Source organism: Temnothorax nylanderi, unplaced genomic scaffold, assembly GCF_030848795.1.
Source record: "Temnothorax nylanderi isolate EJ_2023f unplaced genomic scaffold, tnyl_v1.0 TNYL_tig0213_pilon, whole genome shotgun sequence".
Lineage (NCBI taxonomy): Eukaryota > Metazoa > Arthropoda > Insecta > Hymenoptera > Formicidae > Temnothorax > Temnothorax nylanderi.
In genome coordinates, this window is record NW_027249275.1 from 175,114 (window position 1) to 201,109 (window position 25,996).

Consider the following 25,996-nt stretch of genomic DNA (forward strand, 5'->3'; position numbering starts at 1 on the left):
CCGGGAATTTGGTCTATTATTTGTTTTATCCAGTTGGGCGTTTACGCGTAAAATGTAATAATTTACATCTAGATGCCCAGACACCACATAAAACTAAAAGATGACGAAAAGATGTCTTTATAGTCATCCTTTCGGTTAGGCGAAAAGATGTCTAAAAGATGACGAAAAGATGTCTCTTTATAGTCGTCTTTTCGGTTAGACGAAAAAATGTCTATGGCCGGTATTCACAGTCAGATCTTTATAGCGGAAGTTTGGAAATTCTGAACCACCCCCGGCCTAAGTCTTTTTCAATATAACTATTAAAGATAGCTGAACTTTGTTTACGCTGAGTTGTAATGCCGAATGTTTGTTACAACAACGTGTTCTTAACCAATTTCGTTTAATTTATAGTGAGTTTAATATGTTTATAATAGTAAAATTTTTTAAGGTAGATTTTTGTCAGGTAATTTAAACCATGTCGGGCAAGGCAAACCACTTTATTAATCTTACAAAAAAATAATTTTTATCGTGTTTTAAGGCGTTAATAATATAAGTATTTAAGGTGTTAATAATAAAATAGTCTATAATAATTATATTATTATGAGTGGCTGTGGTCATGCAATCGCAACGTGGTTAAACGGAAGTCGGGACACTCCCATTCTCCTTACCCCTCAGTCTTCAACCCTGCGAAAATACGCTCTCCATCCAGATATTCATACATAAATAACTATAACATCCTATAACATAAATAATTCATGTAAATATACTGTAATTCATGTAAATATACTAATCACGGAGATTAGAGAACACGTGATACTAATCTGTATACTAATTTGTAATTTACAGCACAATTCTAACTAATTGTTTTATTTGCACTCTGAAGTGACGCGAATAAAAATTTTGAGCAAAACTATCTATCGAAATTGAAGTCAATCATCTATCGACGTCTGACGTTTTCTTTTTTTTTTTTTGAAGACACACGAGGAAATTTAAAGTCTCTTTGGACATTATGGAACCAGTCGTTAAAAGTTTAATGTCTCGTTCCCGTTTGTAAATTATCACGTGAAACGTTTTCAAATTATTTATCGCAAGATGAATATCGAATGTGATGGATCCTTAATAATTTTGGGCGAGGCTCCAACCGAGTAAACAGGTACGATATGTCACTAGGTTCGATCAAAGTCCGTAGATAAATGCGACGACAGATAAGGTCGTCGCATTCACTTCAAGCTATTTGGACCGAAAATGGCGACAACAATAAAAAAAAATGGTTTTCGACATTTGAAAATCATTTTCAGTGCGGTTTTTGCAATTTTTTGCACAGCAGGCTGGCATTGCAACTTTTCATCTTAAACTCTTCATCAACTGCTGCTTGCAACCACTTAATTGCAATGTAATTCACGCACACAGTAGTAATACCTATAGTATGACGCGCACATATATACCTATTCACTGAGTCAAAAATGGCGACCGTGAGAAGACCTTATCGTTTATCTACGGACCTTGGGTTCGATCAAAGATCGATGAAAGATCTGGAAGTTATAACTAGGGGAAATAATCTCTTTTAATCTATATTTAGAGTTTGTGCGGGGAAAAAAACGCAATCATGGCCACAAACGACAACGGGACTAACGGCGTGGAAACGGAAATCGCCAAGGGCGAGCGGGATGACGTTTTCGAAGACTACCCGCGTTTGGAAAGGAAAAGGATACAAGACAAGTTACGCTCGAAGCTGTCAGCGACGAGAATCGCGAAAGTAAATGAAATATGTCATATGTTTCGAAATAAACTTTTCGTATGATTACATAATCTAATAGCAGACGGCAAAAACTGAGCAAGAATATGCACGGCGCAATACGATGGCAAATAATAAGAAATTAATATTAATAAATAATATCTATTTACAATAAATTAATAATAATAAATATTTACAATAATTAATAATAATAATAAATTAACAGTAAATGTCAAACAAGAATCTCTCGACAAAACTCAATCATCTAGCTGACTCTTTAAATAAGGTATTTAAAGATTATACTTAAGATACCTTAAAATATCTTTAAAATACCTTATTTTAAGATATTAAATATCTCCTTAAGATTTTAAATATCTAATTTTAAGACCTCTTTTAGGTTTTAAACACCTAAGGCACCTTTAAATATTTTATTTAAAAATAAGTAAAAGTAATATTTAAAGATGTATTTTCGAAAAAGGTATGTCAGATGATCAAGTTACGTAGCAGCAAAGAGTGATGGCAAAAAGATCTGTTTTTTCGCCCATTTTTGGACCTCGAATTTCAAACTTTTTTTATGCCAAATAGTACTGTGACGGGACATTAATCCCAGAGAAATTTTAAAATGAGCATAGGCACGGTTTCGGAGATATGAAGGGGTGAAAGTGGCACGGTTTCTCATAATCCATGAAAGTACACGAAACTCTTCAAGTGTCCATACCAAGGACTAAAATATATATAACGAAGTGAAACATATCGTTTCTTATGGATTTTTTTACGCCGGATTCAAATATGACCTTAGTTTTTGTCTAGCATGAAAATTCCCCGAGATAGATGGAGTTGACGTGAAACTTGACACCGCCTCTCACGGATCGGGCTGCTTTTTTACTATAAGTCCCCTTGCCTCTCTCACAGATTGGGGTGCTTTTTCAATGTGAGTTCCCTTAAATTGCCTCTCACATATTGGGGTGCTTTTTTAATGCAAGTCCCCTGGCCTTTCACATATTGGGATGGCGACAAAAAATATCCTCAATAATACGTGAACTTCAGCCACGCATTCTTCCTTATGCAATACACCCTGACTATGGAAATCGTCACTTTCACCCCCTTGTATCTCCGGAACCGTGCTTATGCTCATCTTGAAATTTTACTGGGATTAATGTTTCATCTAATAGTACTATTTGCCATGAAAAAAAGTTTGAAATTTGAGGTTCAAAAAATGGGCGAAATTTGCCATCACTTACAAGTGTAAAGTGTAAAATATTGCTATTATTTTGCTTAAGGATGATTGATGGATTCTACCCGGTCTCCGCAATCGATCTACCATCGTGTTCCGTTAACAGATTCCGTTGTATTTTTTAATTGGGCGAAAATTGTGGCAGACACTTTGCAAAAATCTGCTTTTTGACCATCCGGGACTATTAATTCCGTTACTAATCTCTCGCTTCTTCGCATAGCGCAATGTACCGCGAGTTTCCGCGACATCCGCGTCAACTCGGATCGCAGAACTAGCACGGCCGACGAAGCAGCGCGCGTTGAACACGCTGAACGAAAAAGCGATGACGTTGCCGCCGGCGTTCGTGGATAATCTCGTCAAGATCGTCGAAGCCGAGTCCTGCTTAACTCCGGAGTAATGTGTCGTATCTCACAATCAGATAGATTTCGCCTGACAATGTTTCGGACTCTCTCTGTGACGTCCGAGTCCGTAAAAATTTAATTCTAATCCTAAAAACAAAAATTCTATTTGATCTCTCGTAGAGAAGCCGCGCGAATTCGTCGCCAAAAGGAGTGCAGAACGAGGAAGGCGACGCGACTACCGTTCAGGAAGAAACGGACTGCAGAAGAGATCGCGGAATTCGCGGAGGATATCACGCGCGCAACGACGCTGGACCATGACGCAACGATATCCCAGTACCTGATGGCGGAACGTTTAGTCAAGAGTATTTTAGAATATCGGCGCGAGACGCGGGAGGGCATCCCCGAGATCGCAGACGTGTTAATGAAGCGTTTAACATCGATTGATGGATACGCGGACGCAAAAAACGGCGACCGTGCGACGCAGCAGTTGCAACTTTTAGCAAACGTGGTAGCCCGTTGGATAACTGACGTACTTGCTGAAGTTGCTGAGACCTATAAGGAAGCTATGAAGGAGTATTATAAAAAAAGGAAGATGCGAAGATTGGACATGAATGATAACAACAAAACTAACAATAAGAATAAGAAAACTGAGAATTGGAAACAGATGGGTCAGATGAAAGAAATAGAAAAGCAGGAGGGGAAAAATTATGAGACAACAAAGAGAAACAATCTGGCGAAAGAGAAAAACGAAGAGGAGCAAAAGGGGGATGAGAGCGGCAAAGAAAAAGACGAAGCGAAGGAGAAGGCGAGAGAGAGAGAACAGTTAGATGACAGAGAAGCGAAAAGTGAGAGGGTGACAGAAGAAAAGGACGAAGAAACTAAGAAAAGAGAGAAAGGAGAAGAGGGCGAAGAAGTGCGTGAAACGGAAGAGAAAGAAAACAAAGAAAAAGAAAAAAACGAAACGACAACGGAAGAATAAAAAATGGATGAAAGATTATTAATAATTAATCAAAGATGAAATAAAAATGATATAAAGAAGATGAAATTGAGAGATCTACGCAAAGGCATAGAGGAAACTTCTGGAGATGTATAAGCGAGGAAAGAGAACGGTTCAGGATAATTGAAAAAGAAAGTAAATATATTACAGATTTTTATATTATTATATAAAGTTATATTTACAGATATATCATTATCGACTAATAGACCGAGGAAATATCTGTTTCAACTTACAATTTGTCGTTTCAGTTGAGGGGACGAGCAGGCGGTGGCTCAAAGGCAGGGATTTACTTCATCTACCTAAATTTCGAAAAAAAGTCAAATCGATGAGAGTCATTACATTAAATATATCGTAAAATGCAGTATAAATAATACCATCCCTTACGAAAAAGTAGTACTAGCAATCAGTACTCAGTACTGAGTGATCAGTACTTGTAGTATTGAGAGTATTAGTATGTTAATACTCATGAATACTGCAGAATGGTCCGTACTGTGTCTGTCAGTGCTTACAGTACTGGCAGTACTACAAGCAATAATACTCATTAGTACTTCAAAGTATTGAAGTGGTCAGTACTTTATCAGATTAATATTCGGAGTACTATCATGTCACCAGTACTGTAAGAAACTAATAGGCACAGTACTGACCATTCTGCAATATTCATGAGTATTAACATACTAATACTGTCAATACTACGAGTACTGATCACTCACTACTGAGTACTGATTGCTAGTACTACTTCTTCGTAACGTATCTTGGAAATACTAAATTAATAAAATACTAAATTAACACACTAAACTATCAATATGACGTTATTTTGATATCATCTTGACTTTTTGTTCTACTTGGATAGTACTGCGTAAGTAAAGGAGAGTGGGCTCCCTTGAGCCACGGGGTCCAATGTGACAGTGCGTGTTTTCTGTATTAACGTTCTGCAAAATAGTGACGGTGGGTATGAAAACTTTCGTTTTCAAAACATATAACTTCCATCAAAAAATTATGCCGAAATAAGCATATATACTTTAGTTAAAGGCAGATATGTAATTGGAGCCTTGCAAAGTAAATTTTTACTTGTCATAACTTTGTGATATGTATGGATTTCTAGGGATTCTACAGTTAAAAAAAAATTCATAAGACGTTCGTCGGGATCTAGGTTCAATACCAACGTGCCATGCGCACAAAAACGTTTAATTGTTCTGTATCTGAAATATTTACGATAAATAATATCGATGTTCAGTGGGGTCCAATGTGACGCAGGTTGATGGGCTCCTCTGTGCCACGCTTACAGAACTATCTAACCTACCTACGTGACAGCGCGAATTTCCGTAGTGTGTTTCGATCGCGGAATAGTAAATGTTAGTGCCTAAATTTTCCTATAAAATGAAATAATTTCCATCGATAATCATATCCACACTTTCATTTTCTCTTTCTTTCACCCTTTAGTTACAGATCACATGTAATCGAGTCGCTGTGAGGCAATATTCGTTGATCTCTGCTAGGTTACGACAAAAAGTGAGGTTATAGGACTTTGTTTTCAGTTTTCAATTTCTTAGGTCATCTGATGAAACAAATATGACACGATTGATAAATTGGTTCTCTAGCACAGTCTTGGTTTTTCAATTGACCAAAGCTTTGTAATAAACAAGATTTAAACAGATCTCTTTTCTACGTGTCACAGGGTACCCTACCTTTCACATTACATGTCACAGTGTACCCTACGCTATGGCTCAATCGACCCCACGCGTGGGGTCCACTGTGACAAACGCAGCATTTCGAAAAATCATTATTTTTGCAAAATATTTCTGAAAATTTACTTCTTAAATCATTTACAAACAAAGTTTATTATATTAAACATCGAATAGTCTCATTTATATTATAATGAAGTTATTAAAAATTATTTTTAATGTGATTTGAAAAAACGTGGTTCAAGGGTGCCCACTCTACCCTGCGCCTGTACCACACGTTAGTATCCCACGATTATTCGATAAGTACTAAAAGAGTACTGGAGGGAGTACTGGAAGGAGTACTGGTAGGAGTACTGGAGGGAGTATACTGGGGGGAGTACTGGGGGGAATACTGGAGAAAGTACTGGAGGGAGTACTGGAGGGAGTACACACTGAATGAGTATTGGATGAGTACTGGGAAGGAGTACTGACGAAGTCAGTATGGTCGAATTTAGTAGTACTTTGAGTACTTATGTCTCCAGTACTTTCACCAATACTTTTTCCAGTATTAAAATCAGTACTACTTTTTCATAAGGGTACAGTTAACAAAAATACCTATTTGTTAAATTTTTCCTTTCAAAATTATAATTTGCTTTATCTAATATAATAGCTTTAATAGCCTTTTTTGAAACATTTAAATTTATATTGCACTAATTATTATTGCACAAAATAAATCATTTTATCCATGCACATATATCCACTTAATTATTTACTTAAATTAATTTTGTCCTACCGGTCTTTAATCTATTTGTCATCGGACAAATCTGAGCTTAGAAAACTTCCAACAGTTGCAAAATAAACGTTCTGCTGAACGTAGCCATTGAAAGAACATTTATACATGTGTTCCGTTTTGAAAAGAACTTCCTGAACTGGTGCACATCAGTAATGCAATTAAGAAGAGTGAGACAAGTATAAATTTTATTTCACTTTAACTTATTGCACGAATGTGCACCAGTTTAGAAATTTCTTCGAAAAAGAATAGACGTCATAGATGGTATATGCATAAAGCTTCTAGACATTCTCACGCATGTCTCAAAGACGTCATAAACACGTTCAAAAGACGTGAAAAGTAGGAATTTTAAATGTCTTTATTAAAATGTCTTTATCATTAAAACAAAACGTTTCTATAATAGTTTTTTAAACGTTATTTTATTGGGAAAAAAAACGTTTCATCGAACGTTTTTCAAATGGACATTTTTACTTATGAGAAACGTTTCTAGAAATCGGTTATAAAACGTTTCGGAAAAACGCTTATAAAACATTTCTAAAACGTGTATGTGCTACCTGGGACATTTCTTTTGCGCACAGTTCGACCAAATTTTAATTTCAAGTTTTTAGAAATAGGCTTGATCAGTTCTTTTATATGGGGAGGGGCTTCGCCCCACCTATATACAAACACGTGTACTATATCTATTATACACACATATTAGTAAATTACTTCCCTTATAGTTATAGACTTAAATTCGTTCCGCGTAATTAAATGATTGGCAAAGAAATTGTGCGCAAACGAACTGTGTCGCAATTGAACTGTGTGCAATTGAACTGTGCGCAATTTTATGTGCAGTCTATAGCACAGTGTGCAATTGCACACAGTTCAATTGTACTGTGCGTAAGTAAAGGCTTCTCGTTTAACTTACTCTTTATTTTTGTCTAATTATTCTAACTAAAAAAAAAGATAAAAAATAAATTAAACCAAGATTATAGATAAAGTTAATTTGCATTGATAAAAAATGGACGTGTGTCGCCGCGTGATGTAACAGGTGCAACAGAAGCATGAAGTGCAGATAGGAAGGTCGCGATAATGGTGCGCGGTGCGCGCAGCGGCTTGTCGCGTGTGATCCGACGCATGTATGTACATACATATGTAATCCCTTACGAAAAAGTAGTACTAGCAATCAGTACTCAGTACTGAGTGATCAGTACTCGTAGTATTGAGAGTATTAGTATGTTAATACTCATGAATACTGCAGAATGGTCAGTACTGTGTCTGTCAGTGCTTACAGTACTGGCAGTACTACAAGCAATAATACTCATTAGTACTTCAAAGTATTGAAGTGGTCAGTACTTTATCAGATTAATATTTGGAGTACTATCATGATAGTACTGCCAGTACTGTAAGAAACTAATAGGCACAGTACTGACCATTCTGCAATATTCATGGGTATTAACATACTAATACTGTCAATACTACGAGTACTGATCACTCAGTACTGAGTACTGATTGCTAGTACTACTTTTTCGTAACGTATCTTGGAAATACTAAATTAATAAAATACTAAATTAACACACTAAACTATCAATATGACGTTATTTTGATATCATCTTAACTTTTTGTTCTGCTTGGATAGTACTGCGTAAGTAGTCCAATGTGACGTCACGGGGTCCAATGTGACAGTGCGAGTTTTCTGTATTAACGTTCTGCAAAATAGTGGCGGTGGGTATGAAAACTTTTGTTTTCAAAACATATAACTTCCATCAAAAAATTATGCCGAAATAAGCATATATACTTTAGTTAAAGGCAGATATGTAATTGGAGCCTTGCAAAGTAAATTTTTACTTGTCATAACTTTTTGATATGTATGGATTTCTAGCAAGGTTGGGTAGTGTCTAGTTAAAAAGATAAAAGTTAAGTTAAAAAGTTAAAAAGTTAAATATTTTTAACTTAACTTAGTTACATTTTAGACTTTTAACTTTTAACTTAATTTAGTTACATTTTATCGGTAACTATTAACTTTTAATTTAACTTTCTTGAAGTAAACCATGCCATAAATAAAGGCGTCGCGAGATGCCTGCCTACAACTCTACATTTATAGTATAGGACCTTGATTCTCGAACTCAACTGTGAATTTGTTTACATACGAAACGGCCCAATACTGCGCCAGTACTGGTTGTTGCAGTTCGGGTACTGGCGTAGTACTGGCAACACTACTGGCGCGGTACTGGCGCCAGTACCGGATGATAACTTGGGCCCAATACTGGCAGACAGTACTGGCCCAGCCGTTGTCTACTGGTACTGCCCCAGTACAGGATTTATGATCGGTTTAGTACTGCGCCAATACTGGTTGCCAGGTGCCAGATTTCTGATACAATGCTACGTGCCAGTATCGAGCCAGTATCGAGCCGACACTGATTTCCGATATTCACCCGACATAAAAAAAATTATTTATTTTGAAATTGTATTACTATTTTTTAACTAAATTTGTTTCTTAAGATGCAGTCTATGATTATAAATATTTTCTCGTATTTGAAAAACACACTTACCTTGGTGGAATTCGAACTCGGGACCTCGGGACCTCTGGATCGTGAGCCAACTGCCTTACATGGTAGACTACTTCTTAATTTGATGTAAGTGTTATATACAATCTACATATGTCATAACCAGCGCAACTATATAATTTTTCAAAAATTATCTTAAGAAACAAATTCAGTTTAAAAAGAGTAATAAAATTTTGAATTGGATATATGATATAATATTTCTTAATGTCGGGTGAATGTCAGAAACCAGTGCCGGCTTATTACGAAATTTTGTGTTTGTAAATATATTTATAAAGTTAAAACATCCTTATCAAATCCTTACAAGGGCCTCATTACACAAAAATAAGAAAAACCTTTCTTATGGCATCCTTAATAAATAATGATCGGGACCTCATCCGGTTAGCCCTAATAAATAAGTATTTATGAAGTTAAAATATCCTTATCAAATCTTTACAAGGGTCTTACTAGACAAAAATAAGGAAACCTTTCTTATGGCATCCCTAATAACTAATAATCGGCGCCTTATGTTATGTAAGGCCATCCCTAACAAATTTTTACACGGGTGGCTGATAGAACCTTGGCCGGCAATTGACTGCCGTAGCATCGGCCAAGCGTTGGTCTTCATTGTAATGCCAGATTATTCTATATAGGTAGGCAGTCAGTTATTTGCCAGTGATGGCCCAGTACTGTCTGACAGAATGTTGGGCGACGTACGGCTGCCAACCATCGGCCAAGTGTTGGTCTTTGTTGTAATCCCGGATTATTCTATATAGGTAGGCAGTCAGTTATTTGCCAGTGATGGCCCAGTACTTTCTGACAGAATGTTGGGCGACGTACGGCTGCCAACCATCGGCCAAGTGTTGGTCTTCGTTGTAATGCCGGATTATTCTATATAGGTAGGCAGCCAGTTATTTGCCAGTGATGGCCCAGTACTGTCTGACAGAATGTTGGGCGACGTACGGCTGCCAACCATCGGCCAAGTGTTGGTCTTCGTTGTAATGCCGGATTATTCTATATAGGTAGGCAGCCAGTTATTTGCCAGTGATGGCCCAGCACTGGCTGATAGAACCTTGGCCGACAATTGACTGCCGTAGCATTGGCCAAGCGTTGGTTTCATTGTAACATCTGGCAACTCCTATATGGGGGGCCATATTCCGTGTAGTGTGATTGGTTGTATGCTTCTAGAAGAATTGACCAATCACAAAGCTCAGAATGCCCCATTTCGTATACGCTAGTCGCAGCACTATTACTTATCTCCGTGAACGCACTAAACGCAGTATAGTCGATCTGGCCACTGGCTTCCACCTCTTTACAACAAACGCTATATTTAATAACACGCTGGACCAGAACCGAAACGAAAACGTGATTATAACTGATCATATCATTCAACATATCGACTGATACATTTGCGACGGAAAAAGATTTCCCTCAGGCACTCAAACGTGCTTTTATACAATATAATACCTCGATACCATCTTCAGCTCATGTTGAACGGTTGTTCAGTGCAGGAGGACTCGTTTCCTCCTGCACTGAACATTCAACAATGAGCTGAAGATGGTATCGAGGTATTATATTGTATAAAAGCACGTTTGAGTGCCTGAGGGACATCTTTTTCCGTCGCAAATGTATCAGTCGATATGTTGAATGATATGATCAGTTATAATCACGTTTTCGTTTCGGTTCTGGTCCAGCGTGGCGACAAAAAAATTTAACTTTTAACTTTTTAATTGCTAATTATTATTAACTTAACTTTTAATTCAATTAATTTCATTATGGATTAACTTGTATCTTAACTAAGTTAAATTTTCAAGGCTGTTAACTTTAACTTAACTTAGTTAAAAAAAAAAGTTAACTTACCCAACCTTGATTTCTAGGGATTCTACAGTTAAAAAAAATTCATAAGACGTTTGTCGGGATCTAGGTTCAATACCAACGTGCGCACAAAAACGTTTAATTGTTCTGTATCTGAAATATTTACGATAAATAATATCGATGTTCAGTGGGGTCCAATGTGACCCAGGTTGATGGGGTCCTCTGTGCCACGCTTACAGAACTATCTAACCTACCTACACGGAAAAAGGTTTTCACCGTATGAGATCATGCAAGGCGGACCATGAAACGCGCTGCGCCCTGCCACTATGCTGGGCCGTGTCCCCCACTCTCTTCCGTCGTGCGCCCATGTCAAAACACGCTGCCGCGCAGCAACGTCTTTCCTCGTACTAAGCACGGTATTTTTCCGTGCATCGCACCGGCTTTCGCGTTGCGAACGTAGCACGAAGATACGACGTGCTACGTTCGCAACGCGAAAGCCGGTGCGATGCACGGAAAAATACCGTGCTTAGTACGAGGAAAGACGTTGCTGCGCGGCAGCGTGTTTTGACATGGGGGACACGGCCCAGCGTAGTGGCAGGGCGCAGCGCGTTTCATGGTCCGCCTTGCATGATCTCATACGGTGAATACCTTTTTCCGTGTACGTGACAGCGCGAGTTTCCGTAGTGTGTTTCGATCGCGGAATAGTAAATGTTAGTGCCTAAATTTTCCTATAAAATGAAATAATTTCCATCGATAATCATATCCACACTTTCATTTTCTCTTTTTTTCACCTTTTAGTTACAGATCACATGTAATCGAGTCGCTGTGAGGCAATATTCGTTGATCTCTGCTAGGTTACGACAAAAAGTGAGGTTATAGGACTTTGTTTTCAGTTTTCAATTTCTTAGGTCATCTGATGAAACAAATATGACACGATTATTGATAAATTGGTTCTCTAGCACAGTCTTGGTTTTTCAATTGACCAAAGATTTGTAATAAACAGGATTTAAACAGATCTCTTCTACGTGTCACAGGGTACCCTACACTTTCACATTACATGTCACAGTGTACCCTACGCTATGGCTCAATCGACCCCACGCGTGGGGTCCACTGTGAAAAACGCAGCATTTCGAAATATCATTATTTTTGCAAAATATTTCTGAAAATTTACTTCTTAAATCATTTACAAACAAAGTTTATTATATTAAACATCGAATAGTTTCATTTATATTATAATGAAGTTATTAAAATTTTTAAATTCACATTTTTAAGGTGATTGGGCTATCAGAGCATGTCAAAGAAAAAAATCTGATTAAAAAATATGTTATAAAGAAAACCTAAATACACTTAAATTTTCAATTTTGAGAAGATCTGACGTCTAGTTTTTGAGATATTAAATCTCAAAGTTGGCATTTTTAACATAGGTTTTACGGGAAATTGTACCGGAAACATACATTTTTCGAGGATTTCACTCACTATCTGTAAAGAAACAAGTTCAAAAAGCTGAAAATAACATTATTTGATTCTTCTAGCACTTGTTAAGTATAAGACAAAACGACGTTGACGTGTAATAAGGCCAAAAATTCAATCAAAAGTTGATGAATCGTCGCGTTTCTTGTCGGCCTTTCGATCAGCTGTACGCGACGTGAACATGTGGCAACGCCGCGCCGTGTAGTGTTTTCTTTCCACAGCACTATTTTTTTGCAAGCAAATCTCCCGTTATCGAAATTGTTTGTTACCTTCCATTATTTTTCAACATAAACACAATACATAACCTCACTCAAACACATGGCACTGGCATGATAGCTGCCTACAGCGAAGAGATGCAATGTCGCGACATTGCCGACATTTCTCTTGTACGAATGTCAACTGAAGTCAAATCTTGAACTGTTTACATTTATCAGTAGATGAATTGATACTTGATCGAATAAAAAGTTACATTATAAAACTAGTAATTATACAAGTGTTTAGAATATATGCATAAAAAAGGGTTTTTCTTAAAAAAAATTTAGACCTTATATCGACTCATACGGTACTTAGCCCAATCACCTTAATGTGATTTGAAAAAACGTGGTTTAAGGGTGCCCACTCTCCCCTACTGCGCCTGTACCACACGTTAGTATCCCACGATTATTCGATAAGTACTAAAAGAGTACTGGAGGGAGTACTGGAGGAAGTACTGGATGGAGTACTGGAGGGAGTACTGGAGGGAGTACTGGTGGGAGTACTGGAGGGAGTACTGGGGGGAGTACTGGGGGGAATACTGGAGAAAGTACTGGAGGGAGTACTAGAGGAAGTACACTGAAGGGAGTACTGAATGAGTATTGGATGAGTACTGGGAAGGAGTACTGACGAAGTCAGTATGGTCGAATTTAGTAGTACTTTGAGTACTTATGTCTCCAGTACTTTCACCAATACTTTTTCAAGTATTAAAACCAGTACTACATTTTCATAAGGGATATACACGTTAGGACGTGAAATCGAGGAGGTGTAGGTGTAGGTCTGTAGGATGCACACCTACTGATCCACAGAACATATATACTGATCTGCGGAGTGCGGCCACTGCGTTACCTCTATGAAGCTAGCCGACAGAAATTACTAAATTTGATTATTTTTAATTTTTCCAAGTGTATTTCGTTTGTAAATCAAATGTATTTGTGATTGATTGTGATTGATTGTGGGTCAGTTCTTAACGTTTGTGACCAATTAGTTTTTTTTTGTAATTAATAATTTTATTTTGGTCATCAAAGAGCGCGTCGACGTAAGTACATATACATTACATATACAAACGTTAAGAACTGACCCACAATCAATCACAAACGATTTACAAACGAAATACACTTGATTTACAAACGAAATACACTGAAAAATTAAAAATAATAAAATTTAGTAATTTCTGTCGGCTAGCTTCATAGAGGTGATGCGTGGCCAATCTTCCGCTAGTTACAGAAAGGTGAGAAGTGATTGGCCACCGCATCGACTTCTGGGGATCGATCATGTATCTTTTCCCCTAAGAAGGAAACGTGAAAAGTTTATCTCTTTCTATTCAACACCAATAGAAAGAGAATACATGAAACTTTTCACTTTTCACATTTCCGCTCTAGGGGAAAAGTTACATGATCGCTACCCTGCCATGCAAAACGCGTCGACGCGCTTGCAGGAGCCTTGAGTATAATATTTCGCGCATGCGCAGCACAGTTACCTGTGCAGTACATTAACCTTGAACTTTAGTTTGCAAATAACTCAGAAATTTATTAATTCACAAACGTTACACTGGTATATTCGTAAATCACAAACGATTTCCTATTAATTACAGTTATCAGTGATCAAAAATGTTTTTTACTAAAAAGTGTCGGCTGACATCATGGCCAAAATAAAATTGTTAATTACAAAGAAACTAATTGGTCACAAACGTTAAAAACTGACTACACTCAATCACAAATAATTTACAAACAAAATACACTTAGGGCCGATATCACAGTCTCCGATTAACGTGATCCTCCGATTAAACTCACTCTGCATCTCTTTCTAACTGTCCCCCTAGAAAGAGACGAAAAGACAGTTAGAAAGAGATGCAGAGTGAGTTTAATCGGAGGATCACGTTAATCGGAGACTGTGATTCGGCCCTTAGGGCCGGTTTCACCATCTCCGATTAACTGTAACCTTCGATTAAACTCACTCTTCGTCTCTTTCTAAGGGGGACAGTTAGAAAGAGATGAAGAGTGAGTTTAATCGAAGGTTACAGTTAAGGAGATTGGTTCGCTCTTCGTGCGGGGAAAAGGCGCGCGGCAGGGGAAAAGCATATAGGTTAGATTTTCGTCGCGTGAAATAAACGAATTTTAGCAAATAAATATGTGGAATGCATTTAATTGCTGTTTCTTAAGGTTTAAAAAGAGTTGTTTGTACAATTAAAACCCAAATACGTTATTATCCACATTGAAATGTGGAAATAATAAATGTGGTCTTGTTTTATTTTTACAATTTCTTGATAACTACCCAAGTAGAACAAGTTAATCACAGAAACGTCAAGGTGACATTAAAATGATGAATTTTATGTCATCATATGGTCAACGTCAAGAATCAGTTTGAAATGACTGACTTATGACATGCTGTTTTACGAGACTCGCGATATATGTAACAGTATATATTGTTACAAATTGCATGATCAGTCATAATTTTCTTCAGTTCTCATAACATATTTCGAGTATATTCTTAAATAGAACGAAAAGATCAAATAAAAGTCAAAGAGAAGTAGTGATTAGTCAAGATTAGATGCTTCTAATGGGCCATTTTGACGTCACGATGACGCGTAAAAAATAATTACAGAATGATGTCATTTTGATATTTTCATGACTGATTTGTTCTACTTGGGTATAAAGACGAATCATTTCATGTATGTGAAGTTAGCCCCGCACTTTTTGAATTTTCAGTTTTTTTTTATTGTGCCGTATTGTGCTACGTTTGTGCTGTATTGTGCCGCAAACCGCAACTCCGTAACTCAAAGCGTATTCGAGAAAATTAAAAAAAAACAAAATTTTTGATAGCCCCGCACTTTTCGAATTTTCAGTTTTTTTTTTATTGTGCCGTATTGTGCTGGATTTGTGCTGACTTGTGCCGCAAACGAGAGATTGATAACTTCGATAACAATTAAGAAAAAAAATAAAAACAAAATTATACTAGCCCCGCACTTTTATCGAAATAAACCCATTTTTTTTTGGTTGATAGATAATAATTTGTGCCACGTTGTGCCGTTGGAACTAACTCGATATCTCTTTTCGTTGGGCAGATAAAAAATATTAAATTTCTAAACAAAATAACAAATAATTACTTCTATCAAACTTACTTTTATCAAAACGCATTTATCAAACTTCTGTAAACTGTGCTGAGTTTCGCTAGATGAGTACAACAAAGAAATGTCCAAAAATGCATAGAAAGTTGCAGGGGTTGAAAATAATGGGCTAAGGGAGGGAGAGAAATGGGGGTAAGAAAAAAAATGTTACAATTTAAAATTTTTTAAAATTGTGCCGGGTTGTGCTCGGAGAGTACAATAACTTTCGTTAATGACAAAATGTCATCAAGTCGTTAGTTTTCGCAGCACAACCATTTAGAGAAAGCAGTTTTTAGGAATTCCAATTTTCAAATCGCTATAACTTTTGAACCGTGACAGGGAATGAAATTTTGCGACTTGTGCTGAGTTGTGCTGGACGGGCACAACAAGAAAACGGCTAAAAAAGAATCGAAAGTAGCAGGGGTTGAAAATAATGAGCCAAAGGGGATGGGGGTGAGAAGAAAAATTCGCATTTTCAAATTTTTTAAAATTGTGCCGGATTGTGCTAGGCGAGTACAATAACTTTCGTTAATGACAAAATGTCCGCAAGTCGTTAGTTTTCGCAGCACAACCATTTAGAGAAAGCAGTTTTTAGGAATTCCAATTTTCAAATCGCTATAACTTTTGAACCGTGACAGGGAAATTTTGCGACTTGTGCTGAGTTGTGCTGGACGGGCACAACAAGAAAACGGCCCCTTTGGCTCATTATTTTCAACCCCTGCTACTTTCGATTCTTTTTTAGCCGTTTTCTTGTTGTGCCCGTCCAGCACAACTCAGCACAAGTCGCAAAATTTCATTCCCTGTCACGGTTCAAAAGTTATAGCGATTTGAAAATTGGAATTCCTAAAAACTGCTTTCTCTAAATGGTTGTGCTGCGAAAACTAACAACTTGCGGACATTTTGTCATTAACGAAAGTTATTGTACTCTCCGAGCACAACCCGGCACAATTTTAAAAAATTTTAAATTGTAACATTTTTTTTCTTACCCCCATTTCTCTCCCTCCCTTAGCCCATTATTTTCAACCCCTGCAACTTTCTATGCATTTTTGGCCATTTCTTTGTTGAACTCATCTAGCGAAACTCAGCACAGTTTACAGAAGTTTGATAAATGCGTTTTGATAAAAGTAAGTTTGATAAAAGTAATTATTTGTTATTTTGTTTAGAAATTTAATATTTTTTATCTGCCCAACGAAAAAAGATATCGAGTTAGTTCCAACGGCACAACGTGGCACAAATTATTATCTATCAACCAAAAAAAAAATGGGTTTATTTCGATAAAAGTGCGGGGCTAGTATAATTTTGTTTTTATTTTTTTTCTTAATTGTTATCGAAGTTATCAATCTCTCGTTTGCGGCACAAGTCAGCACAAATCCAGCACAATACGGCACAATAAAAAAAAACTGAAAATTCGAAAAGTGCGGGGCTATCAAAAATTTTGTTTTTTTTAATTTTCTCGAATACGCTTTGAGTTACGGAGTTGCGGTTTGCGGCACAATACAGCACAAACGTAGCACAATACGGCACAATAAAAAAAAACTGAAAATTCAAAAAGTGCGGGGCTAACTTCACATACATAATCATTTCAGTCTTCGAGAAAGTTCTTCCTAAATATGTAAAGAGTTATTTGCACCTATTTTCACTAAATTCTTATCATTTTTAATATGCTTTCGAGAGTTACATTACAGGTTAGGTAACATTTCTGCTGTGTCGCCCGTGTATAAGAGAGAGACAAGAGTATAACTTCAATAATTAATTACTCGACAACCATGCAGACGATTGTCTTCAACTTTGGCATGGACGACAGATTCCCATAGACGAATATTCTCCGTAAATTTGAACTAATTCTTATCAAAGTGATTTTACTAACCACCCTCCTTAATCGACGTTGGTGAAACTGGCCCTTAAGCCTTGTGTACACGATGCTAGAAATCGGTCCGAGTTTCGGTTTAAGCCAATCAACTTGCAGCTCTTACAGAAAAGCAGCAGTTTTGTTGGCTTAAACCGAAACTCGGACCGATTTCTAGTATCGTGTACACAAGGCTTTAGAAAAGTTCAAAATGATCAAATTCAGTAATTTCTGTCGGCTAGCTTCATAGAAATCACTGCGTTTGCGGCTCGCTCGAGGCGGCATTCGCAGGTGTTCGCAGGAATCGCAGGAATTGCAAGTTGCAACTGTTGCAAGGCGGATGCGGACATTCGGCGGACGCACTGTGCGTGTGCGGTCGACACGTAATAACGTTGGCTGAGTGGCGGGTGGCGGGCGGCGGGCACGGATCTCGTGACACTTCCGGGCGCTCCGAAGGACCGTTGCTGACCGTCGCGTACCGTCGCTGCCCGATCGGTGCCTCACAGCCGATTATGCTGTATAGACACGCGATCGCGCGGCAGCAGGATGAACGTGAACGTGTTCCTACGTACGCTGTTAGCGCTCGCGCATCTCTTTCATAACCTGTATACCGCGATCCGTTACGCGTGCGACGCGACGTACCGGTGGTTCACGGAGCCCTGGCGCGCGGGCACCACGGCGGAGCTCGACACGCTCGTCCGCACGCTCGCGAAAGCCAACAAGATACCCAAGCACCTGGTGATCGTGCTCGGACTGTGCGACGAGTCCATCCTGGACTGTGTGCGTATAATTGGATGGTGCATTACACTTGATATACCTTACATCAGCTTCTTTGACCGTAATGGTAAAAATACGATTTGGTATTGATATATCACTGTATCTGTATGTGAAAGCAAATTTGTGAGAAGAAATTAAAAAAAGAAAAAAAAAGAAAAAGATTATTTTATGTGTACATTTATGTATGTTACTACTACTACGTTTACGCGAGTGTTACTTCTGTAATAACTTACGATAATTCACTCGTTTACGCGGAGTAAACGCTACAGAAGTAACGCTCGCGTAAACGTAGTATGTGTTGAGTGCGTGTGTGTTTACGTAGAAAATTTTTAAGTGTCATTTGTCATGCAAGTTTTATCGCTTGTCAGAACCTTGACTGAAATGTGTCGCATTTCAATGTCTCTTCGTCGTCGAATGCGATATCTTGGAGCAATTGCATTCGGAGCTGCGAAGAAACCTCTTTACGTTGCAAATTTTAAATTAAATGGTGCTGTTTCATACATATTTATAGGCCTGTTCTTTTTAGCTGAACTTCTTGCACAGTTCATCTTTTCTCTTTTTTTCTCCAACGTGAAAAGAAAAAAGAGGAAAGATGAACTGTGCAAGATGTTTAGCTAAATAAAACAGACCTTAGGAGCCTGAAAGATAAACTCGGAACTAGTGCAGTCAGTTCAGCAAACAGACCCTATATTACCGTGATTTCTGCCATACTGATCGAAAGATATTTTCATTAGATACAGCAACAATATCAGTAAAAATATCTATATATCGATATAAAGTTATAAGTCAATTATAATCGGTTGAAAGAAGAATTGTATTAGTTACGAAATATTGCATCTTGCAGTAGGATACAGTTTAAGAGCCTCCGCACAAAACTTTCGTATGGTAACGTAACGTAGATCAACGCACAAGAAACGTATTGACGTATAACGCCGTACCGATACGTTTCTTGTGCGATGACCCACGTTTCGTTACACTACGTTAAGGACGTTCTCCGGTCCTTATACTAGAGAAAATCGATTTTCTTAGGATTTTCTTGAAACTGTGAATATACGTTAATTTAGGTGTGCTTTATGCGTGGTATAAATTTCAGTACCTCTTCCGGTATAAAAAATAAAGATACTGAGCCTCAAAGTTTAAAAAAAAAATTTAATTTTAATTTTTTTTTAGTTTTGGCATTTTTTCCTTATAGAACTCGACGAGAGGAGCAACTTTGGTCCTCTTGGCCAACCTCGTATCTCTTACCGTTTGGCCTGGAAAACCTTTTCATTAGTAAAAGTTGAAACTTTGAGGCTCAGTATCTTTATTTTTTATACCGGAAGAGGTACTGAAATTTATACCACGCATAAAGCACACCTAAATTAACGTATATTCACAGTTTCAAGAAAATCCTAAGAAAAACGATTTTCTCTAGTATAAGGACCGGAGAACGTCCTTAAGTAAGTACCATACGAAAGTCTTGTGCGGAGGCTCTAACGCTTCAATCGTAACTTTACGCTTATCAGCTACGCCTTATTTCACTTTGCGTTTATGTTCGACGTTGCGTCTTTGTTTTTCAAAAACTCAGTTCTGTCGAATTCATTAATGAGTAACGCAGTTGTTTTGTTTTGTAGAAATTAAGTTTTTCCTTGTTTTTATACGTTTGTCTATTGCATCATTTCGTTAATTCATTGCTTATGTAATCGTCAATCTCTTTCGCTTACCTTCAGGTAGTAAGCTGACGTGATTTTTCGTCATTTTAACGTCAATCTAACTTCAAAATGTCGTCAGCTTGCTACCTGGAGCTAAGCGAAAGAGATTGACGATTATATCAGCAAATGATGCAACAAGGAAAGCATCCTTTCCTTTTCATCACCCGTTTTCATAGAACACCTAAGCTTCTGTACGACGTTTCATATAACACATGTAGAATGCAAAAATTAAATTTACTTATGCATGAACCTTATTTCAAATGTACATAAAAATAAATTTGCCAGCGCACCATCGTTATCACACAAATATCTTGGCCTTGTAGTAAAACTTTAAATTTTTTCCAAAGTCATACTATCAATTTTATACTATATAATATATCCCAATTGTTAGATATAAAAAAGTGAATTGTATACATTTTAATATATTAAGCTTATTTCTGATGTATTAGTAAATATCTTTATATAACTAAATAATAAGTTAGTTACATTAGTAATGATTATAATGTTATTATATGCGAAATAAACATCAATTATATTTTTATGAAGCAAAATAAGGAACAGTTTACAAGAATAGTTTACACAAATTATGAATAAATGTAAATAATTGCAAATAGAACAAAAATTTATAAAAAACATTTGATAGAAAAAAAAAATATATATATATATATATATACATATAATTTAACGAGAAACCATATTTTTCGATTTAGGAATATGAACGATTGTTGTGCGAATTTAAGTTTTCTCTATTTATATTGTTTTTTCAGGTTTCTTTAAGAAAAATGAAATCAATCTTAAAGAAGAATTTGCGAGAAAGTGGCCTGATCTAATAGAGCATATTACATGGAATCCACATGCAAAGGCACCTAGTCAAAATGGAGTAATTGGTAGCGTATGCATTTTTTTCTCTCTATATCCCCTCCTCCCGATTATTTGCATTATTTCTAAGAAAATCGAAGGTCTTCGAATAATTGTTGAACGATGTTAAATATGCTTTCCTAATCGATTTCTTAAAACGATTCCCTAATCGTATGTGCAGTTGCATACGAAACAATATGTAAAAAGTACTGCTCATGTCATATAATTGCATTGCAGATAAGATGATTATTATCGAAATAGTTGTAATATAATTTAATTTAATTTAATAATTATTTTTCTGTAACTTGTGATATTTCAATGATACTTCCGTACTTTTTTTATTCAACGTCATAACGATCAACATTGAGCTTTCCATTTATGCCTTATCAGTCATCAGTGAATGTCATAGAATGACAGTCAAATAAATATCACATGTCATATATTTTCATGTAACTCAATACTATAAATTTAATATTATATATTGAGTACCTCATTGTCTTTTTTAAAATAAAATTATTTAACTTGCATGAACGAAAAGTCAGCTAAAAAACATTTGGCGGCAAAGTTGTTGCAATAACCAATCATTTAGACGTTTAAGCATATCTCTGATCATTGTTATTAATTGCACGTTGTAATTACAGGAAGCAAGTCGAAGATAAATGTATCATTACTGTCGGATATAGATAGCAAAGGGAAAATAGTAACATTGACGCAGTCATTGGCAAAAGCCGTATCTATGGGGAATCTTGACTCGGAAGAAATTACGGACCAACTAATCACTGAAAAGTTACAAATAAAAGGGATGCCCGATCCCGATCTCGCTTTAATATATGGTTACACTTGTTCCACACATGGTGTTCTACCATGGCACACAAGAACAACAGAATTTTTGTAAGTCCTAAAAAATTATCATGAATATCTGCCAATATTTTTCGATCTTTATTAAATTAACGATTTAACTTTTTTCAGAATGCTGCCGATGTATGTTAGTATCTCAGTGAAAGATTTCACGTGTCTAATAGAGAGATATAACAAGTGTGTACAACGGTACGGTAAATGATATGTATAATTATCCTTATTTATACAAGAGATACTGTGTATCTGCGTAAGGAAAAATAAATTATCGTAAAGACTGAGCTTCTAACATAATTATTTTACATGCGCTACAAATGCAAAAATAAATCCTTGTGACTGTACCGAGATACGTTAATATCGTGACAAAGATGCATTAAAAAACGTATAGGGTACTTTAAAGAAAAGTGGTTATTTTTCATTGAGCCTTTCTTCGATTTAAAGTTCGTCGTTCGAATTTTGGAACAAACATTTGATTGAAATTGTGATATATTCGTTATACAACTACATACGTGAAAAAAGAAATTCTTTGTTATATTTTTATTTCCACACAGGCATAAAATTTGCTTTGCGTAAATAAATGCAATCTTTTCGCATAATCTACATTAATGTTACAAATATATGTTTTGAAAGATAAGCCATAGCGTTACATGTTGCAATAATTATAAAGGCGAACACTTACGAATATCTTACATAGCTTTATGATAAAATGGTCAAGTACAGTTTTGATACTTTTACGAGTTCCTGATACCCAATGCTTGCTCCAGTTCCGCTCGTTTTTGCTGCACTTTCGTGTAAAAATAACGACATACGGCTTCTTGTGCCCAAGGTTGATAGTAAAATTCAGCTCTCCGTTCTTCTTCCGGATTGCCGACCACGTCTGTCATGGTCTTTAAATCTCTAGTCTGAGAGATGATCCACTTGTTGATGAACTGTTGCGGATCCTTAGCAAAACTCAAGAAGAACTCGCGATTAGTCTTCAATTGATTAATCGTCTCGACGGTTTCGTGAATCTTGTTGTCCAAACTCTGGATTTCCTGCTGGCTCGCAGTCGACAGCAAGAAATTGTTCATCTGCGTCTTCAATGTATCATCTACTTCCACGTCGATGTCATAACAAGCGGTCTGCTTCGTTTCTGTACCTGAATAATATAAACTTTTATATCAGATATTCTTAATTAGTTTTAGCTCATGATATACTTTGTTCTCCACGAAATTATTTCTAAAACGTTAATATTTATCAGGCATAAAAATTGTACCTCACTTACCTTCTACACTTATAACATGATTTATTACAATGGGATCGGGTGGATGCAATAAAGGATTCAATCGTTGCGGTATCTCGGCGAATTTCATTCGTGGGCAGGCAAATATCTGTTCCAAGTATTTATCACAGTTAATAAATTCTCTCTCGTGACTGTCTTGGAGCTTGTGCGTCTTTATATATTGCCAGAGCGCGGATATGATGACGGGTCGTGTCTGCGTGTGCACACCTAATAACCGCGCTAATCTTGGGTCCAATTTAAACTGAAATATTATATAAAGATTAACAGGAATTAAATTTAAAATCAATGTGGACAGCATTTATCAATTGTGATGAAATGATTAATTTATGTAAAGATTACCAATTAATTTCTGTATTAATTTATGTAAAAAAGATTACCTGCAATGGCTGATAATCAAGAAGCAGAAGGATTGTGCAGCGAACGTTTTTGTCACCCGGTCTTTTAACTTGAAAACCGTCGGTTTCTTGAGTAGTCAACGTACGATGCCATTCGACCAAATGATTGTCAGGACCATACAGATCTTTGTCCAATTCTATTACCAAACTTTTAAAGAAAGACGAGAACTTTCGTTTTACCTGTAAAATTCATACAGTTATTGTTATCACTAAATATATTTCTATGAAATAATTAAACTATACGCACACGCATGCACACATAATATACATTTATTTATTTATTGATATCATAATTATATTTGATAATCCACTGTGATATTATACCTTATTGGGATCATTTTTTGTATCATCTAAAAGACGCCCTTCGACTCTAAGTTCCCAGGATGCCACAGATCCTTCCTCTCCTTCGCCTGCCTCCTTAGCCGGATAAAATGTATTTGAGATAAAAATACGCAATTTTCGTTTCTGTTTCATTGGACGCTTCAAAGCTTCCTGAATATCGAGACGTTTTCGCATTATAGTCGCATCCAACTTCCTCTCGAACGCCAGCAAGTCCATATAAGCTTGCGACTCTGGCACCAAATCGCGCACTTTCTGAGGCAGTATTTTGTCTGCCAATTTCTTCTTTTTCTTTGATGTGGAATGTGAAAAATCACTGTTCCAAAAATACCTAAATGAGTTTATTCGAAAACCATAGACACAGAAATTATAAATAATTCTGTAAGCCTTGGGTTGCAGTGGTTGTTCCTAATAAAACTTGGTCTCAAGTATAAACAGAATAGTACTACTTAGATCAAATATCAAGTTATGGATAGAAATAATAAAAAGGACAAACATGCAAGAGTAAGGATGAATAAAAAAAAATAAAGAGTAGCTAATTGTTAAAATATAATCTGATTAATAAAGATACAAAATTTACACACAAAGTAAATATAAAGCGTTTGTCTTAAACTTCTCTTGATGACCACGATACTTACGGTTTTTGCTGGGACATAGGAATACGTTGGTCCGCGCTTCTTTTCCCAACAGGAGGCGTAGGCATTGGGCCCTGACGCATATTTGAATAGGGTTGACTTGGTCTCATTATCCCACCAGGACCAGGCCCAGCGTTACCCATTTGCGGTGGCGGAGTAAATCCAGATCTTGGCTGCATCTGTGACCGAAATCAACTTACACATATCAAGCGTTTGCATAATTTATAAATTGTAACCGTTGCATATAATTATCAAGTATCACAGAAAATCAATCTCAATATATCCGACATGTTATATCAATATTTTATCTGATTATGGGTCTGTTTTCTATTGCTGAACTGGCTAGTTTAGAGTTTATATGAGGCCTGTTCTTTTTATTTGAACTTTCTGTACAGTTCATATTTTCTTTTTTTCTCTTCAACGTGAAAAGAAAGAGAGGAACAATGAACTGTGCAAGAAGTTCAGCTAAAAAGAACAGGCCTCTTTTTCCTTCCAATATGGAATAAAGAAGATAAACTCTGAACTAGTGTAGCCAGTTCAGCAATAGAAAACAGACCTTGTGAATCAGAGTCAAAAGATATATGTTTACCGGGAAGTTAGGGCCAGAATACTGTCTCAGGTTCGGCGGTACCGCCGCTGGCGGATATCGCTGAGGCGGTGGTCCATTGCTTCCTGCATTTGGCACGGGAAATCTCTGTGCCATCTTTGCTCGCACTCTTTAAAGAAACACATAAGCGATTTTAAACATATCTCCATTGCAACATAATTATTATGCATGAATATACAATAAATACAACACAATGCAATAAATACACACACAAGTCAAAATATAAAAACACACTGTTTTATTTACATGCGCAGAAACTAATTTAGTTTAATTTAGTTTAATTTGGAATTATAACACAAAATAACGCGACAATCATAATCGACACCCGACGCACAGGTACAACGTAACTTAGCACGAACAGAAAATTCGTTTCTACTTGCAATATAACGTTACATATCGATTGCGCGAACGCATTGTACGCTAACATGCAAGAGATTTCAGTGAAACAAATTTGCGCGGAAGAAACGCCGATATATTGGCGCTCCCCAAAAATCTGCGGTCACTTTAGATCATAGAGTTTCACGAAAGATAACAAAACGAAACTGTCGCGCTCCGCTCCGTCGTGATAGAGCGTATACACGATAATCCAATGAGCGTTATTCACAAATGATATTTATAAAGAGTATCGTCGAATAACCTTGCGACGCTTTTAGTGTTTCGGCTTCGTGTTTGACTGTTTGACTACGCTTTACTCCGTTTCTTCAGCTTACGGCTGCCCTTCGGCCAGTCGCGGCCTTCGCTTTTGCTCGCTTTCCCCTAGGAATAGGCAAAAATCGATTAATCGACGCACGAGTCTCTTTTTCAAGAAG

At 36.8% G+C, this 25,996-nt stretch overlaps 3 protein-coding genes and 2 long non-coding RNA genes across 7 annotated transcripts in view; 3 read left to right on the top strand and 2 right to left on the bottom strand.

The window, feature by feature from the left end:
• LOC139779175 (uncharacterized) overlaps positions 1 to 10,869 on the bottom strand; it is a 93,969-nt gene extending 83,100 nt beyond the window's left edge. Inside the window, exon 1 of the long non-coding RNA XR_011719817.1 lies at positions 9,616 to 10,869. This is a non-coding gene — a long non-coding RNA (uncharacterized lncRNA). The remainder of the gene's footprint in view (positions 1 to 9,615) is intronic.
• LOC139779181 (uncharacterized) lies at positions 560 to 3,965 on the top strand (the record flags this gene model as incomplete). Its single annotated transcript, XM_071717449.1, has 4 exons — positions 560 to 1,132; positions 1,559 to 1,735; positions 3,169 to 3,341; positions 3,470 to 3,965. Coding segments are annotated over exons 2-4 (819 nt in total), but the record flags the coding sequence as incomplete, so codon positions are not given.
• A 670-nt stretch (positions 10,870 to 11,539) lies between the features above and the next one.
• On the top strand, positions 11,540 to 13,129 carry LOC139779177 (uncharacterized). Its single transcript, XR_011719819.1, has 2 exons — positions 11,540 to 11,784; positions 11,873 to 13,129. It is a non-coding gene; the product is annotated as an uncharacterized lncRNA (long non-coding RNA).
• Positions 13,130 to 17,952: 4,823 nt separating this feature from the next.
• On the top strand, positions 17,953 to 22,210 carry Tango14 (transport and golgi organization 14). The gene is made up of 4 exons (XM_071717442.1): positions 17,953 to 18,592; positions 20,984 to 21,103; positions 21,716 to 21,965; positions 22,044 to 22,210. The coding sequence occupies exons 1-4, from the start codon at positions 18,295 to 18,297 to the stop codon at positions 22,132 to 22,134; spliced, it is 759 nt and encodes a 252-aa protein (XP_071573543.1). The 5' UTR covers positions 17,953 to 18,294; the 3' UTR covers positions 22,135 to 22,210.
• A 241-nt stretch (positions 22,211 to 22,451) lies between these two features.
• Positions 22,452 to 25,953, bottom strand: Bap60 (Brahma-associated protein 60). Of its 3 annotated transcripts, none has more exons than XM_071717441.1 (7): positions 25,825 to 25,953; positions 25,170 to 25,296; positions 24,584 to 24,759; positions 23,931 to 24,261; positions 23,589 to 23,786; positions 23,194 to 23,452; positions 22,452 to 23,067 (listed from the first exon to the last, which is right to left on the bottom strand). In XM_071717441.1, the coding sequence occupies exons 2-7, from the start codon at positions 25,281 to 25,283 to the stop codon at positions 22,661 to 22,663; spliced, it is 1,485 nt and encodes a 494-aa protein (XP_071573542.1). In that variant the 5' UTR covers positions 25,284 to 25,296; positions 25,825 to 25,953; the 3' UTR covers positions 22,452 to 22,660. The 3 variants fall into 3 exon arrangements, with proteins under 3 accessions (XP_071573542.1, XP_071573540.1, XP_071573541.1); XM_071717439.1 differs by having other exon boundaries at positions 23,931 to 24,276; XM_071717440.1 differs by lacking the exon at positions 25,825 to 25,953 and adding an exon at positions 25,398 to 25,800 and having other exon boundaries at positions 23,931 to 24,276.
• Positions 25,954 to 25,996: the final 43 nt, after the last annotated feature.

Coding starts and splice junctions, on each gene's coding strand:
- Tango14 (XM_071717442.1), top strand. CDS start 18,295: ATGAACGTGAACGTGTTCCTACGTACGCTGTTAGCGCTCGCGCATCTC. Junction 21,104..21,715: donor TAGTCAAAATGGAGTAATTG/GTAGCGTATGCA, acceptor TTGTAATTACAG/GAAGCAAGTCGAAGATAAAT. Junction 21,966..22,043: donor ACAAGAACAACAGAATTTTT/GTAAGTCCTAAA, acceptor AACTTTTTTCAG/AATGCTGCCGATGTATGTTA.
- Bap60 (XM_071717439.1), bottom strand. CDS start 25,283: ATGGCACAGAGATTTCCCGTGCCAAATGCAGGAAGCAATGGACCACCG. Junction 24,277..24,583: donor CCTATGTCCCAGCAAAAACC/GTAAGTATCGTG, acceptor AAACTCATTTAG/GTATTTTTGGAACAGTGATT. Junction 23,068..23,193: donor TCATGTTATAAGTGTAGAAG/GTAAGTGAGGTA, acceptor TATATTATTCAG/GTACAGAAACGAAGCAGACC.